The 18,359-nt window shown below is 27.5% G+C and overlaps 1 protein-coding gene across 1 annotated transcript; it reads left to right on the forward strand.

The window, feature by feature from the left end:
- The first annotated feature begins 15,349 nt into the window (after positions 1-15,349).
- LOC137807775 (transcription factor TCP14) lies at positions 15,350-18,108 on the forward strand. Its single transcript, XM_068608560.1, has one exon. It carries the CDS (start codon positions 16,547-16,549, stop codon positions 17,735-17,737), a length of 1,191 nt encoding a protein of 396 aa, XP_068464661.1. The 5' UTR covers positions 15,350-16,546; the 3' UTR covers positions 17,738-18,108.
- Positions 18,109-18,359: the final 251 nt, after the last annotated feature.

Consider the following 18,359-nt stretch of genomic DNA (forward strand, 5'->3'; position numbering starts at 1 on the left):
TAAGACATGTATTCGTGTAGTGTACAATTAAAAAAGTATTTGTTGGATTTATGATAATTCTAGTACGATTCTAACACAATTTTAAAAAGAAAAAATATATTAATTTTCTAAAAACTCAAATTTATTATATAAATTTTTATTATAATTATAAAAATGAAAAATAAATCTGTTTGAACTAGTAATGAAAAACATCTTTCACTACTTCAAAAAATAATTTGAAACATACTTATACACATAAATCTTTATTGTCAATTTATATAATTCATAATTATATAATATATAAATCTATGTCCTTATATCTTACATTTTAGACCTGCACCTGTCATACTACTGCGAAACCCACACAGCCATGCACATAATTATCTCAATATCTCATCATCTCATCATCTTCATATGACAGGGTAAATCCATTTGATATGCTCTGATCAGTTCTTTCAAACCTCAGAATCAGCCAAATGGACCTCCTTCGACTTTCACCAACTGAATAACTTCATCTATTTGATTCCATTATATCAGTAGAGTCAGGATCGTCTCATTCACAAGACACTCACAAATCAATACACCCTAATAACAATCTCAACATGGTATTTCCTTTCCTGAACATACTACGTCTTGATCACACTTTGACCTCATTACATACCTCATTTAACATATCAATGAACCACTCAATCACTTCATATATATAAACTTTCTAAACAATCCAAATATATCTCAAACTTTACTTAAAACACATAATTAATTCCAAATATATGCTCTTTAAATCAATCATCATCTGAAATCACACAACCACTTCTCATCAAACATCTCACTTAAGTAATTCAACCAAAATATTCAAAAAAGAATAGTTCAACTCATTTATATTATCATTCAAACACTTTCAATTCTCAATCACAAACGATTTCGACAAATTATTCCCATAACAGATTCAAAATCAACCATTCCAGTCAATATATTACTTTACTCTTCAAGAGAGATAATCCTGCAAGCAAAAACAATTGGAATTGGTGACCACGTCACCTCCACATCCAGAATCTTCTAACCTAGGGTTTTATTGAAAATAATAAGACTAGCTTCCCTTACCTGAACTTTAGTTGATGCTCACTAAGAGCTCCAAATCTACCAAAAGCTTAAAACCCTAAAGCTAAAAGAGTCACATGTAAAACTCATGTAGACAACAGTTCAAAATTTGACTCAAAGAAAAGGGTCAAAAATGAACTTACTCTATTTAGGATTTTGATCGGGCAATCTTGTAGAGTTCATTGGCAGGAGTTCAATGACAGACTCCGATCGTCAAACTGATAACTGAGGATGTCAGAATCATAGAGAGAAGGAGAGGAAAGGAAAAGGGTACAAAAATAAACTTACTCTATCAGATATTTTGATCGGGCAGTCTTGTAGTCTTGGCTGCCAGGAGTCTAATGGCGTACTCTGATCGTCAAACAGATGAACGAGGAGGTCAGAATCTTAGAGAAAAGGGAGAGAAAGGAAAAGGGAAACTTTTAGAGAGATGGTAGTTATTTTAAAATGAAACTGAATAACTGAATTTTTCTATTTATATGTATGTGAATTGAAAATGTTTGAATATTTACTTTATAGATATTAATCATTACTCATTTAAAGTTTTAAATTAATGTTTTTTCTGGATTAAAAAATAGAAAATGAGAAAGCACAAAAGAAATAAAAAAAAATAGGGTTGCTTAAATTAATACAGATATATATAATAAATAAACAGAAAATTTATAAGTGATATAATAAAATTAAAACAATTTAAAGATTTAATAATTTCAATAAATTTTCATCCTTATAATGTTCCAAATGTTCAACCTGTTATGATCTATAATTGGGGGCATTTGTAGTATGGTTTGACTGATTTTATTTTTTATCAAAAATAATTTTGAATAAAATATTAAATAGATGTGATTTGGTTTGGTTTAATTTTTGAATGAAAATAAAAATCAAATCAAATTAAATTAACTTTGTTTTAATTCACACACATTAAAAAACGAATGCCCTCGAATATACAAACAAATACCGACATAAAAAAACATATATTTAGACAGACACATTCACAAATCAAAATCACACAAACTCCGACACACAAATAATATTACACTGGATAAATATCAAATTCAATTCTTCTATATTATTTCCTTCTAGTAATATTTTATTTTTCTTTAACACTTTTCTCGCTTAAATCTAACAATATAACATTCATGTTACTAGGACAATTATTATATTACATCTTTTATTATATATTAAGCACAGTGTTACTTCTTCTCTATATATTTATATATACAAGAAAATTATTAATCATTAAATAAAAATTAATTTTAAAAATAAAATAATTAATTACTATATTAATTGAATTAAAAACTATTTTAATGACTAAAAAATACTTCAAAATATATTTTTCTTATAAATAATTTAATATTTACAAATATAAAATAAAATAATAAAAAAATAACTAATTCATTTTCCAATGTAAAATACACTATCATTTAATTAATTATATTATTTTTTAATAATTATCTTTTTCTAATTTTGATTATTTTTTTTTAGTTTTATTAAATTTTAAAATAAAAATGAGTAATAAATTAAATTTTGAAATTAAAAAGGTAAGAGAATAAATTATAAATAATAAATTATAATATATATAATTTTATTTTTTAATTGTTTTCTAAAATGTGAAGAAAGTTTAAAATGAATAATAATTTTCATTTTTCGCGTTTTTCATATTTTATGTTCTTGTTTTAAGTATTTTTTTTTGTAGAGGGTGAAAATTTTGATCATAAATGAGTGTAACATATAAAAGATAAGATGGAAACTGATATGTTTTTTCTCCTTGTTTCTTTGAAGCAAACAATAAAGTAATAACAAGTGATATGAGATTATTCGGTGCTACGTCACTACAACTCAAGTCCTATCAATTGATTTCTTGTTTTTTATGACGTGACCACTTCATTTGATTTCTAGGCCACTCCCATTAGAAATGCTCCTGTTTTCTGCTATTCTTTCTTATGCTTCATTTATTTGTATTCACCTTTTTAGGAAGAAAACTACTCTTGTATGATACTTTTTAAAATTAATGAATTTATTATCAGTTGTTATAATTAGTTTTAAAATTTCCTTAATTGATATCATATATGATAAAGTTAACATAAAACACTTTATTATGTATATGGTTCATTACCAAAAGATAAATATTTTTTTATTAAGAATTGTTTTCGTAAGTACCAAACTCAAACAATATCATAAGTATTCATTCTTGAACTCAAAACATTAACTAATTGTTCGTAAGTCACTGTGATCATGCTTCTTTAATTATTTGTTAAAATACATTAAAAAGTAACAATTTTAATTTTTTTACGTATTGGTAGGCTAAAACCGAGAGGTTAAGCCGAAAGCTAAATAGAAGACATAACCGAGAGGTTATGCATAAAAGAATAAAAAAAAATATAAATATTATTGTAATAAGGCCTAATTAAATAAAAAGTCTGCATTAGGGGTGCGTAAATAACAAAACGGTGTAGAAAGAAAGTCCAAAGGTAAAAGCATAAGCTCATTAAGAAAATTGTATAAATAGGAGATCAACATAAGAGGTAGGTAAGAGTGATTTTTAATGATCATTAAATTATTTATGACTTTGGCATCGGAACGACTTGCAGGTACACCCCCCATCTGTGTGAAGGAGAAGCCGAGAGCACCTACCTTGAGGAGAAGCCAAGAACACCCAACGTGAGGAGAAGTCCAGAGTATCCAGCCCAAGAAGAAACCGAGAGAGTCCAACCCAAGATTAGAAGATTTGTATAAGAATTAATCTTGTCAACCTGATTCTAGTGTTCTTGATCCTTGTAAGAACATTTTATATTCTAGTTACCTTTCTTTTCATTTAGAAAGAGGGTCAATTTAAAACTATGATTTCTAACAACTGGCATTTCTCTCTCTCAAAAGAAAAAAAAAATCAGAAATTTTCACATAATAATTTAACCAAGTTTTAGTGGACAAATTAGTTAAAACAAAGTGTAAATTTTATTAATATTCTATTATGTTTAGTATATAGAAATATATTTATCTCTTTATATAAAACCAAATTGAAAATTTGTTGTGCGAACTAAATTATATGTTTAATTAAAGTGTTGAATCCGTAAAAAATATTGATATAATTTGGCATTTAAAAATTTTCCGAGACTTCAGAAGTGTTTACGATAATATAATATATATTATTAACCGGGATTAACTCAATTCTAATAAGAAACTATTATTTTAGTATAATATAAATAATATTAGCAAATGGTGCACATAAATTTATTAAATTTAAATTTCGGTATAAAGAGTGATAACATATAAGTTTTTCTAAAAAAATTAACAACAAAAATATTTTCTTTTAATTAGCCACTTCAACCTTTCAACTGTATATAGTTTTTTTGTTCCATGCCTGATTTAACAGTTTTTATCCTGATATGTAAGTGTGATTTTCTTAAAAAAATATACTGTAAAATATTATTAAATAACAATTAATTTTGGAGATAATAAATAATTAATTAATATACAAATTAAGTTAGATATTCTTTTATAAATTAAAAATTATTAATATTTTAAATAGTATCTAACTTAATCTATATAATAATTAATTATATTATTTTTAAAATTATTTTTTGTTTAATATTTGTATTTGATATGTAACCAATATTAGAATGATTATTGATTAGATAGTTGTATATATCAAATGTGAAAATTATACTTTTTTGAATTTTTGTAAGATGTTATAAATATATTTTATTTGTATAATTTTTTTTAAAAGATATATAATTATATCATTTTTCGTTCATAAGAATGTGGATTTCCATTCTTTATTAGGAAAAGGTTTGATTTTAGAACATTTTTATTGTAAATCATCCATTGAATTATATGACTAAAATATAAATTTTAAGATTTTCTCGTTGAAGTACATTGATATGATATAAAAAAAAAAGATTAAGGTTTTAAATAAGATTCTGATGTTATAAAATAAAAAAAAATCTTTTCCATTTTAAAAAAATATATTTCTAACAACAGCTAAATAAAATATTAAAAAAATATAACTCTTGTAAAATTCATACATTTGAATAAAAACTAAAACTCACAAAAACTAAATAAATTAAAATATTATATAATAACTTCGAAGAAAGATATTTTTAATGTGTTTGGTAAAAAAGTGTTTTTTTTTTTAAACTTGTATGCTACTAAAGAAAGCTAAAAACGTAGACAATAAAATGGCTGGGTGTTAAAGTTAATATATATGAATAAAATCTAATATAAACATTTATATTAAAAATTTGAACGTATTAATTACTCAACATAAAATATGTTATAAAAAATACAAATGTAAATGATTAATTTCACATGCATGCAATCTATATTAACGCAAATTTTGAAAGAAGGATCATATTAATTCTGTTTTAAAAGTATACTAAAATTATAATATCTTTTGTGACATAAAACCTATTATGTAATATTAGTTATATTTTCCAAAAATTCATACTTAATGTATGTGAACCAATGCACTTAATAGCATTACCAAGTTAGAACCTCGGAAGCAGTAATAAGAAAATAGATAAAAGAAAGGAATAAAGAAGAGAATTTTAGTAAATAAAGTGGAGTTGGATTTAATAAAATGGATTTTTTTTTATAAAATATGATTTGAGAAAAAAAATGGAATTATTTTTATTAAAATATATAGAAAAAAAATAAAAGTAGTGGAAGTTGGGTGATGAGTGATTGAGTGAAAAATGAAATGAGATTGACATCCAAATAATTTGTAACGAATTTTTGAGTTGCATGCGGAAGATAAACCTTAATAATAATAGGAGAGTGCATGCCACGTGGCATGATGCTATGAGATACTATGTGAAGTTATTTACTAATTTACCCCTTCTTTTTATTGGATTCACTGGGCGCTACTTTTCATGAAAGTGCCCAATAACGGCAGGCAAAATGCTAATAAAGAGTGATGTGATCTTCACTTCACCACCACACCCATTTCTTATTTTAAAAACAATTCATATATGTCTCTCTCTTCAATATTTCCTACTTTTAAGATTTTTTTAAAATTATTTCATAACAAAGGAAGTCAAAATTTGTATGTAAAGATCACTTAAGTATTTTTCAAAAAGAGAAAATATATAAAAATAGGTCAATTTCAGTTTTTTTTAATCTTTTCTTTTCGTTTTTTAAGGATGAAACATTTTTAATGCCTTTTTTGTTCTTATTTTTCCGTTCCCTACTTTATTAAACAAACTAAATAAGTGAAGTACTTTGGATATCTGTGTTTTTTTACGTCATCATTTGTTGGAAAAACATTTAAATTGGGGGTGGAAATTTAAGAGGGATTATTTTAGGAATTTGTACGTTTCAATTATTTTGAAAATGTTGTTTTTATTTTAAATTATTACAAATTTTTTTTTAGTTTATATTAGAGGTTTGTTTTCTCTTTTTATATTGAGACAATGTTCTATTATAGTTTAGCTATATATACAAGTCAATAGATAAAAAAATTAGAATGTACTTTATTTTAAGATAATTTTAAGTGCGTGAGAATTTTCTGTGGGTAAATTGTAATTTACAAGTCTGGGTAGTGAACCCACAAAAGTTGATAGAAATTTTATTTTATGATTTGATAGAGCACCATAAAAAAGTTTAGCGTAAGAGATATTTTGGCATATGATAAGAATGAAAGTGTTATGATTTGTGTCCAAAAAAAGTGGAGATAAGAAGAAATCTTAATGACATTACAAGCCTTTGGTTTTGATATTTAATGTAGCGAAAACAATATTAAATTTGGATGAGATATTACAGTTGAAAGAGAAAATGAGATAACAATGAGAATGTTGATGATATAAAGGTCATGCAATAATGGTGAGTTTGAGAGAATGATTCATTTTATGAAGATGAGATGGATTAAGATAAGATAATAAATTAGAATGATAAACAATCATACTATTCATTACTAAAAATAATTATTAAATAAAAATTAATTTTAGATTTTAAATATAATTAATTGTTATAGTAATTAAATTAAAGATTATTTTAGAAACTAAAAAAATTATTAATTTTTAAATTAATTTATATTATTAATAAATAGTTTCTAAATTGATATCTAATTAATACAAATATTTTTGCTACAAAATTTATAATCTAAATAATTGTTAATTGAAATTAAATACCAATTTATAAATTATTTATCAATAATATAAACTAATTTATAAATCAATAATTCTTTTAATATCTAAAATATCTCTAATTTAGTTAATATAACAACTAATTATTTTAGTCTTTAAAATTATTTTTTATTTAATGAATTTTTTGTAGTGATATAAAGAAGATCGATAAAAAAAACTATTATAAAAAATATTATTATAGGTTAACTTATTTTTATAAGTTGACTTAAAATAACTTATAACAAATATAAGTTTAAAATAATTAAATTTAATCCAAGTTTGTTTTTATCAAACTAGTTTAGAATCTCTATTACCTTGTCAGGTACACTTATAAGGAATATTTTAAATAAGAAATCTAACCATTACATCATAATTAAGACACATATAATTGTGACTTAAATGAAAAATCTTTTAAATAATACATGTTTCTTTAATATATTTTTTTCTATCTTACTTTTACTTTACAGTTCCTCTTAATAAAAAAAATATTATATTTAAATAACAACAATAAATACAATTTTTTTAAATAAAGTAATAATATATGTGATTGTACAATGAAAGTAGAAAGAAATGGTAATCTCAAAATATCATCATCCCTTTCTAAAATTACTAACATACAAACTTGTTTAATGCTTTAATAATTAGTTATTGCACTATAGTTTAACATAACGTTGTATTAACCTAAAATGAAATTAGAAAACAACACTGCATAATTGTTGCTTTGAATGTGATTTGAAAAAAAAAAGGAGAGGAAGCAACTCTCCAAAGTTGTTCCTAAAAATGTAAAACACTTGAACCAATAAATAAGGACAAATTATTAAAGATTAGTGTGACAAATTAAGTAGGAAATAGGAAGAAATATTTCTTTATCCTCTACTAATAATATGGATTTAACACTAAAGCAAGATTAATAAATAATTGTTAAATAATGTTGATTATGATGAAAAATGAATAAAATTACATATATCAATATATGTAGGTTAAATTGATATTAATATATATTTATTTGTAAGATTTATTAGTTAATATTAATTTAATTTAATTATAATATTTATATTTATTTAAGTAAGGTTTAACTAAAATAACATTCATTTTATTTATTTTTAATATTTATTTAAGTTAATATTTACTTGTTTAATATATATATATATATATTAAATAATTATTTAAGTTAGTATTATGTAAGTTTATACTAATAATTTTTATATTTCTTTAAGCTAACTTGATTCTAAAGAGTAATTTTATTATTGTTAATATTTATTATTAATATTGTTGTTATAATTGATGTCAATATATATATATATATATATATATATATATATATATTATTTAAGTTAGTGTGAGTTTAGTTAACAATATTTCTGCACAATAATTTCGTAGCAAAATGTTGTTATTCATGTAAGCATAATTTCCACTAATGGAAGCTTCGAATTTTTCTATCTCACTTGTTTCCGCTAATAGGAACTTATAATTTTTCTGTCTCATTTTCCTTATAAATGCCATTACACCAAATTTCCATCATCATGTTTCTTGATTTGTACAATATGGAAATCCTTCTCTCACCAAGAAGGAAGCCCATCTCTCACTCTCTATTTTTTTTATTGAACTTTTCAATTACTCTTTCAATTCAATATAATTTTAATAAAAATTATTTTATTTTATCTATTTAATTTTCTGTGTTAAATATAATTGAAAATTATGAATATTTTTTTTGGTCTATGAATATATCATTGTTCAATTGTGAAGAGATGATCTATAATTTCATAAAACTAAAGAATAATTCAACTTGATTTGTGTGCAAATAAAGGAAACAATATGTTGATTTAATATTATGTTTTCACGAACAATAACTCATAATTCAAGATTAATTATCATAATTAAAAATTAATAAGGGAATTTCTTTAAATTAACCATACAATTTTTAGAAGTTTCTCTAAACTTTTACATGATGATATGAATATCATTTTTTAAAAAAACTTACATATTAGTATGTGGTTGAAAAAGAAAAAAAAATACCATAACTTAAACTTAAAAGTTAACAAGAATAAATATAAAATTTGATTCATTAAATCTCACATTCTCAATAAATATTATTGAATTATTAACTAAATCACATAAGATACCACAATATAACTTTCAACCCAAAATCTTAAAGACATTGAGTTTGTGGATATTTTTTCTTATTTATAGTTCATCTTACTCATTCCTAATGAATATAAGAATTAAACTCTCACTTAAATTCTAACATCATGAATAAGTCATGTTTATCTTTATGAATGTGCACCTTCCTTCTCTTTATCTTGCTAGTCCACTTTTTTTTTTTATATATATATAAAAACTTTCATGTTAGACATCATTATTCAACTTGACATCTCAGCTATACTTACACCTCAAGTAAATCTTGCTAGTTCACTCTTTTGCAATGGAGTGATTTACTCGAAGTTGCTTACAAGTGCTAATAAAATTTCTAATTAACTTTTCTTATTCTACCTTTAGATATAAGTTGAAAGTTGTAAATTTGATTCCAAAATGAAAAAAAGAATAAAATATTAATTGTACATTAATTATATATGATAAATAATAAATATGTTGTTAATGTTTTTACATAAATTACAAATGTAATATTTCTATATAAAGAAAAAACAAATCAGATAGATAATATAATTGCATAAAATATGCTTATAAAATAAACATTTTATTGACGTAAATACTCAATATTAGAAAATTATTCATTAAATAAAATCAATTTTAAAGAAAAAATTATATTGACTAAATTAAATACTACAAAATTATTGGTATCTAAACTAGTTTCTAAATTGGTATCTAATTAGCTATCAATTTTAAAATCTAAAATAGTTGGTAACTAAAATCTTGATAGTTATTTAGATATCAATTTAAAAATTAATTTATAAAATTTACTTTAGATACCATAATTTAGTCTAATTATGTTTTGTCTTTAAAATTAATTTTTATTTAATAATTTTTTTAGTAATTATTGTATAAATTAAGGTTAAAATTAATATTTGATTACACTAATAAAATTTAAATGGTGGTATAATGAACTTGAATATTACAACCTCATTTTGTATGGTATAAAAAACTATGCATGGCAAATTTAATATCTCAAGCTCATTGCATATTGTGCATGTTTGAGAACAATTAAATATAACATATCATATCACATATCATGCTATATTTGCAAAACCCAATTATTTTAGAAGTTTTCCGGACAAAAACCAAAAATTGACCAAAAATATCTCGTAATCAAAGCATCTAAATTTTTATTTTAGTCTAAAAATATTTGCCGAAGTTGTAAAAACTTTAGGTTCACTAAAATTTTAATTATAATATTAAACTAGTTTTTGTGATTATTTTTTTAATTATCTAGATTTATGTATAATTTATCGAAATACTTCTAACCACATAAATTATTTTTTAAATTACATGAAATTTTATCAACTTAATTTGTTCAACTTTCTTAATGTTAGTTCTGAAAATAAGTATGTAGATGTGGGTAAGCTTTAATTAACCTTATATAGTGATATTATTTTTGGATAAAGACAATTCTCAAAAGCAAGATTTCTTTTTATCGGCAATTCTCAAACCAAGAATAGTTTGATAACAATACTTTCTTTGGACGAGTAATGGATTATAAACGATTAATTTTGACAGATGTTGAAATATTAGTTGAAAAAAAATGAAAATGAATCATTTATTAAAAAATATTTTATTAATTGGTGAAAACAATTAAAAAAAGTAAATAAATAAATAAATGAACAAGTTAGTTATTTACACACAATACGAACAAATTCTTTTACTTTTTTTCCAATCTCATACAATTTTGTCACCCTGAATATTTTCCAGAAATTCACTAAAATAATTTATAAGAAATACCTAAACTCATAAATATTTTGTTATAAACTATTGTATTCAAAGTGTAAATTAGTGATGAGTTTATGTCCATGGACACCAAGATTCCAACTGTCTAAACTAAAGAGGCACTTGGCCAATCCCAGCACGTAAGCCTTCAGATGCTCACCAAATTCTTTATCCAACGTCATTGCCAACTAAGATTATATATATATATATATATATATATATATATATATATATATATATATATATATATATATATATATTACTATTTCCTTTTCTCTGCATCTCACTATATACCATTATCTTCTGCACATTAATAATTGGATCCTAGATATAGCTAAATATATGCACCTAATTATTTTAAGTAATTCACGTCCAATTATCTCTTCATTAAATTAGCCAAATATATATACCTCTAAGTGTTTCATTTTTATAATAAAATAATATTCGTGATCACAGTGTCTTTGCTTTTATATCTACTCCTCTGATTACGCCTCGTTTGGTTACAAGAAAAAATATATGTATAACAATATTTTCACTTCAAATTTGATTAGTTCAACCTAATCTTTATGCATGATCACTAGAAAAATGTCATAAATGATTCATTATATATTTTTTCCAATCATTATTGTACTAGAAATCAATTTTTAAAATAATAAAATAATTAATTATTATATTGATTAAATTAAATACTATTTTAGATATTTAAAAAATTATTAGTTTCTAAATTAATTTCTATTATTAATAAATAGTTTCTAAACTTTTATCTAATTAACTATAAAAAAATTTTGCTGCAAATTTATAATCTAAATAATTGGTAATTAAAATCTTGGTAGCTAATTAGATACAAATTTAGAAACTATTTATCAATAATAGAAACTAATTTAGAAATTAATAATTTTTTTAGTTTTTAAAATATATTTAATTTAGTCACTATATTAATTAATTATTTTTAGTCTCTAAAATTGGTTTTTTTTTTAATAATTTTCTAATAGTGGTACACTATAAAAAAAAATTAAATCATTAACATAATATCATAATGGATATCCTAACAATTTAATATCCCTTAGAAAAAATTATCAACTATGGAGCTAACTAAATGGCAATTATATATATATATATATATATATATATATATATATTAGCTATTTTTCCTTTTTATTATGTGTTACTATTAGTTTGGTTAGTATATTTTTGTCATGGTAATTAATGTTTATTTATTAGATTAAAGTGAGGGTGAAAAAGAAAGGGAAGAAAATAAAATGAATGATGAAGTTTTCTTAGTAGAGAGAAAAAGAGTTAAAAGGAAAAGAAAAAGAGTAAAAAATTTATAATAATATAATTAATTAATATAATAAATTAAAAAATATCTTAATTTTAATAAGAATAAATATATTTTTTATTTATAATTTATCATCATGAATTATTTAATTAACTTATTTTTGCTAGAGAAATTACTAATAATACAAATATTTTTTCTAATTAATTTTTAAAATTTTAATTCCACTATTTTACAAATAATAATAACATAGATATTTTTTTACTTTAATATATAATGGTATACTATTATAATATTTATTTTATTTTACTGTAATTATGTCTGTTATAGTTACGAATATAAGGATATACAATTGATTATAATATATATATATATATATATTTTAAATTCAAGAAGAAAAATTTATTAAAGTATATATTTATTCTTTCTCATTTCAATAAAGGCATTAATGAATACTTCAAAACAAAAATATTTATCAAAAGAGACTAATATTAATAGATATTTAAACGTCTTATTAAAATAAAATTAAATTATATATATATATATATATATATATATATATATAAAAGTTACTTTAAAAATAATTTCAAACGTTAAAATTGATTTGGGACAAAGATTGTAATATTTAATATGCGAGTATTAATAGATAGGTTCTTAGCATAATACTGTTTTATCAATATATTGTAGAAACAGGCAGAATGAAAAGAGGGAAAATGGTTTTGGCTATGAATGGAGAGGAAGAATGGTGTGAGTTGTAAGTTTTGGTTATGAGAATAGATATTTTAATTTGTAGTCCTGAATTATGGTGAGAAGAAAGAAGTAGATAGTGGAATCCGAGTCCTCTGTGAAGTGTGAATGACAGCAACCACCAAACACAGAATACCTATTAATTGCCCTACCTAGTGTCACTATCCTATATCCCTCGCCATGAATCCCTATTAATCTCCCCTATCTATATAAATCGTTATAGCATGCTCATTTAATAATAAAACTTTGGGTTAAATTCTTTTCAAAATTTAAATGCATACATATATTTGCAGTAACTGGAACCAGAGTGGGACCAAACATGCTTTGACCGTCTGGTTACGAGATTGTTCTTGTTGGGTCGCAAGCTATTTTGTCCGATTTATCAGGAAGTTACTGTTTGGTGCCACCAGTTTGAGAACTGCTAAAACCAAATATTCATCATACAGCTTCATGGTTAGATTATGTTTAAATAAAAATAATTTTGATATTTTGTGGGAAACCAAAAGATTATAGTTACGTCTTTTCTGTTTTATCTTCGAGTCTTATAACTTAATAGGGTGCATTGTTAGAAGATATATGTTGATTTTGCGGAGGGTAAGATGTCATTTTCAAGATGACATATACATAAGTAGCAAGGCATGTATGTGGTAATTAGGGCAGCAACAGTTTTAATATCTATCTGGTCCACTTCCTTACAACGCAGGTCTGCCAAACCCTCGTGGATAGGACACAGCACGTACATTTGAGTCATTCTTTTAAGTAATAACAGTATCCTGTTCAATTTCACATCACAAATATTCGTTTACTCTTCGATCTCGATTATTATTTATCTCATTACCAATTCTTATGTTTACTTCATCATCAACTAATATTTTTCAAACCAAGAATAGGATTAATTAAATGATGAATATGCCGATTAATTGATAATTCACTCATAATCAAGTATAAATTTCCTTTCTGTGTATAAGATTAAGGTGCAAGAGTAATAATTAGCAGTTTCATGTATACACAGAGAACTTTTGGTTTTTAAACATACTTTTGCATACACTATTATGCAGCAATAAGACATGAAATTCCCGTTTCGAGACAGCAAAACTGTAGAGAGAGTGTGTATTGATTTTTATATAGATATATATAGGGCATGGATTGTTTGATAGGAGTTAAAAACATGTTATGAGTTTGATTTTGACTATGGATTTTACTATTGAGTTTAGAGTCGTTATCAAGGATTGAAGGGAGCGTTTAAAAATTTGTCAACTTGTCGGTACGTTAGTCTTTGCCTTTCTTGGCATGTAATTTGGCGACAAGAGCTTTTACATGTGTGGCGTAAAAAGCTGAGGAATCTCACGTGGGCGCTTTCTATTGTGTCCTAAAATTTTAGGAATTAAGTTGCGCATTTATTTGGATTTTCAGTTTCTTCAAAAAAGAAGGTGGGAGAGAAAGTAGGTGAGAGGTCGACTTTCAGTAATTTGAAAGAGGCCATAATAACCACGTTATTATAGTATTTCTTATGTAACAAACTTTTAAAGTGCCGCAATTATCTCTTAATATCTTATATATACAAGAGAGAGATAAGGAGAGAAGAAAAAGAATATCAGTCAACCTTTTGTTACAGTGCTTCAATATTCTTGCAATATTTTAATCCTTCAGATAGTATGGGTCAAACAAAGTGAATTGCATAATGACAAACTACAGTAAGGAAAAGTAAAATGAACACACAGCGTTCAATTTTCATGCCTGTTTACTTGGAGCCACATCACAATTAAATTAAATTGCTTGGTGATTAATTATATATGCAATGCAATGCTATAACAAAACTTGCCCTACTTTTTTTTTTCCAGTAAGGGAAGGTGTTGCTTGTCATTGTCCAATAGGTGCCCTTGCATGTGACAATAACTGATGAAACAACTTCACTATTTGAGACTAACCAAAGTACAGTTCATGTTTTACCTACTTCAAAATTCAACGTTAAAAGAAAAACTGTTTGATTCCATGTAAATATGTTGAAGAAAAAGAGCGAAGAAACTAAAATGGAAAAAGGAAAAGCTTGGCTATATTCCCGAAGTGCCGAGAGTTCAAGATTCACTGTCGTGTTCAATACGTGTTAACCTCATTTGTTTCAATCATATAGCATGTGACAGAGTGAAGGTGTGACTTTAATTTAATTTATTGGTTTGTGGAGCTAGTTTAGGGATGAATGGCGGGCATGTCCTATAAGAAGAAACTAGAGGGTGTTCATAAATGCAAAGAAAACGAAATTGGGTTGAATGGAGCTGGGTCACGTTGGCGTAAAAGGAACAGTGTCAGGCTCAACTTGAAGGGAACGAAACCCCCATTAGCTAACCAATAGAAATGATGAAATCGACCTCCCATATGAACAAACATAGCGACTGCTTGTTCTCTCTGAAACTTTTCAAGGATTTAGATCCATTTCCATGTGCCACTTGTGGTCCTTAGGCTAAAGATGATAACCCGCAATAGCATATATGTTGAGTGACTACAAAATTCCTCATGTATATATCTTGTCCTTTTCTCTGAAATCCTTGAAAGATCTCTTATATACGTGTATTGATTGTGTGTTTGAAATGATTCTGAGATGGAAAACGGTGTTAAGGCATTTGATAAGAGAGAAGTAAATGTAGGGTTTATGTGTTGTAAGCATTAGAATGATAGAAGGTAAAGGGTGTAATTAGGCCCATAGGAAAGGCAAAGAGTGGATTGAAGAATCCCAAAGTTCCCCAGCAAAGGTGCAGAACAAAAGGCAAAGGCGAAAGGCAAAACGAAATGATTACTTGAATGAGACGGGACCCGCTCCATAATCTTTCCTTTCCAGGTCTTTCAATTTTTTGACTTGGGATCGGGTCCCACTTCGGCCACCATTGTCTTTATGGATTGAATCATAAAAAGAGCACCTCACGTGGAGTCTGAACCAAAGAGCCTGTCCAACCACAATAAAAAGCCACCTCTTACCTCTTCTCTCTTCTCCCCTCTAACCAAAACCCTTTATTTACTCCTTCAAAACCATGCCAAACAAAATTTAAACCAACACATAATTAATTCAAAACCTCATCAACATAACAACAAACCAATTTCTCTTCTCCAAAAAATCATGCTTTTTAAAGCTCACCCATATAATTCCCACTCATTATCTTTGTTGCTTAAAGCTCTTGCCCTCCCACCTCTCCCTTATTCCCTCTCTCTCTCTCTCTCCTAAACCCATCAATTTCAAAACAAATTCCTTACCTTACACAAAACAAATAACTACACACACACACATCCCCTCCTCTTAAAAACCAGAAAGACCCACTACATAGATTAAACTACAAACTCACTCATCACAACCTCTCTCATAACAAAAAACTATCACCCACACAAACACAATCATACACAAACACATACACACACTACACTCAACAAACCAACAACTTTATTTCCTCTCCATGCGATCATGGAGGGAGGCGACGATCTCCACCACCATCACCACCACCACCGTCAAAACTTCCCATTCCAGCTCCTGGAGAAGAAAGAAGACCAAGAACCGCCCTCATGCTCCACCTCCTCCCCTTACCCTTCCCTAGCAATCTCCGCAGAACCCAGCACGTCCAATTCCACCCGATCCAACCAGCTCGCGGTGGTGTCGGAGCCCGCAAACAGCAAAAAGCCGCCGCCAAAACGCACGTCGACTAAGGACCGACACACGAAGGTGGACGGTCGTGGCCGCCGCATCCGAATGCCCGCCCTCTGCGCCGCCCGCGTCTTCCAACTCACGCGCGAACTTGGTCACAAGTCTGATGGCGAAACTATCGAGTGGCTCCTCCAGCAGGCCGAACCCGCCGTCATCGCCGCCACCGGGACCGGTACCATCCCCGCCAACTTCACCTCTCTCAACATCTCCCTCCGCAGCTCCGGCTCCTCCATGTCCGTTCCCTCCCAGCTCCGGTCCTCCTACTTCAACCCCAACTTCTCCCTCCAACAACGGCGCACCTTGTTCCCCGGTATCGCCTTATCGTCCGACACCAACCCCACCAACACCTCCACACTCCTCAATTTCCAATCCAACAACCTGAACAACTCCATGCTCCAGGCGAAGCCCGAAGCCCCCTCCTCCACCTTGGATTTGTCTGACACAAGCGCGGAGGAATCAACCCTAGGCCGAAAAAGAAGACCAACGGAACAAGACATATCTTCGTCCTCGCAGCACCAAATGGGAAGTTATCTCCTCCAGTCGAGTGCGGGCACGATTCCTGCGAGCCACGCCGCCAACATATGGATGGTGGCAAATTCAAACTCCAATCAAGTCATGAGTGGCGATCCCATATGGACCTTCCCTCCGGTTAACAACAGCGCCTTGTATCGAGGCACCATGTCTAGTGGGTTGCATTTCATGAACTTTCCCACGCCCATGGCACTGTTGCCGAGTCAGCAACTAGGGTCTTCTGGGATTGGTGCTGTTGGGGGAAGCAGTAATAATAATAATAACAACAATAATAATATGAATGAAGGGCATTTGAGTATGCTTGCGGGGCTTAGTCCTTATCGTCCTGTTATCGGTGTTTCTGAATCTCAGGCGAGCGGTTCGCAGTCGCATCGTGGAGGTCCTGCCGATGATCGCCATGATACCACCAGTCACCACTCCTAGAGCATACCATATCATATCATGTGATGTGAAGTGATCACCGTAAATTCTTCTTCTTACTTGCGGTCTAGTTTGATTGATGCTGGCGGATGCATGATGGATACATGGATGTGTTTAACACACGTGAGGTTTGGTTGATGATCTTCGAAATTCAGTTTTATTTATTCCCAAAATTAATTTTTTGGTGTGATTAATATTTTGGAGGGGACGGAGGGAGAAAGGAGAAGGAGGGTTTTTTAGGGTTTGGCAGATGACACTATTTAACAATTGGGTATTTCGCTGCCTGCTTCTTCTTTTCTTTTTTCTCTTTTTTTTCTGGTAAAAAAAATGTCTTCTTTGATTGAGTTATTTCACTACACGATATCTTATCATCATTGTTTGTGCAATTTTTCTTTTCTTTAGTTATTTTTTTCTCCTGAATAGGGTTTTAATTAATTGGTTTGTAATTTTATGCTTTTTGTGCTAAAGAGAAGAAAACGACTGAGTTGCATTCCATTCCATGAGCTTTGCAAAGTTTCCCACCTAACAGGCATTTGGGTTGTTTTCTTTTTCTCCGTCTCTCTTTCTGGGCCACAGCACACAGAGGTCGTGTGGTAAAAGGGATGAAACAGTGTTACCGCTAGAC

The sequence above is a fragment of the Phaseolus vulgaris genome, chromosome 3, assembly GCF_000499845.2.
Source record: "Phaseolus vulgaris cultivar G19833 chromosome 3, P. vulgaris v2.0, whole genome shotgun sequence".
NCBI classification, from domain to species: Eukaryota; Viridiplantae; Streptophyta; class Magnoliopsida; order Fabales; family Fabaceae; genus Phaseolus; species Phaseolus vulgaris.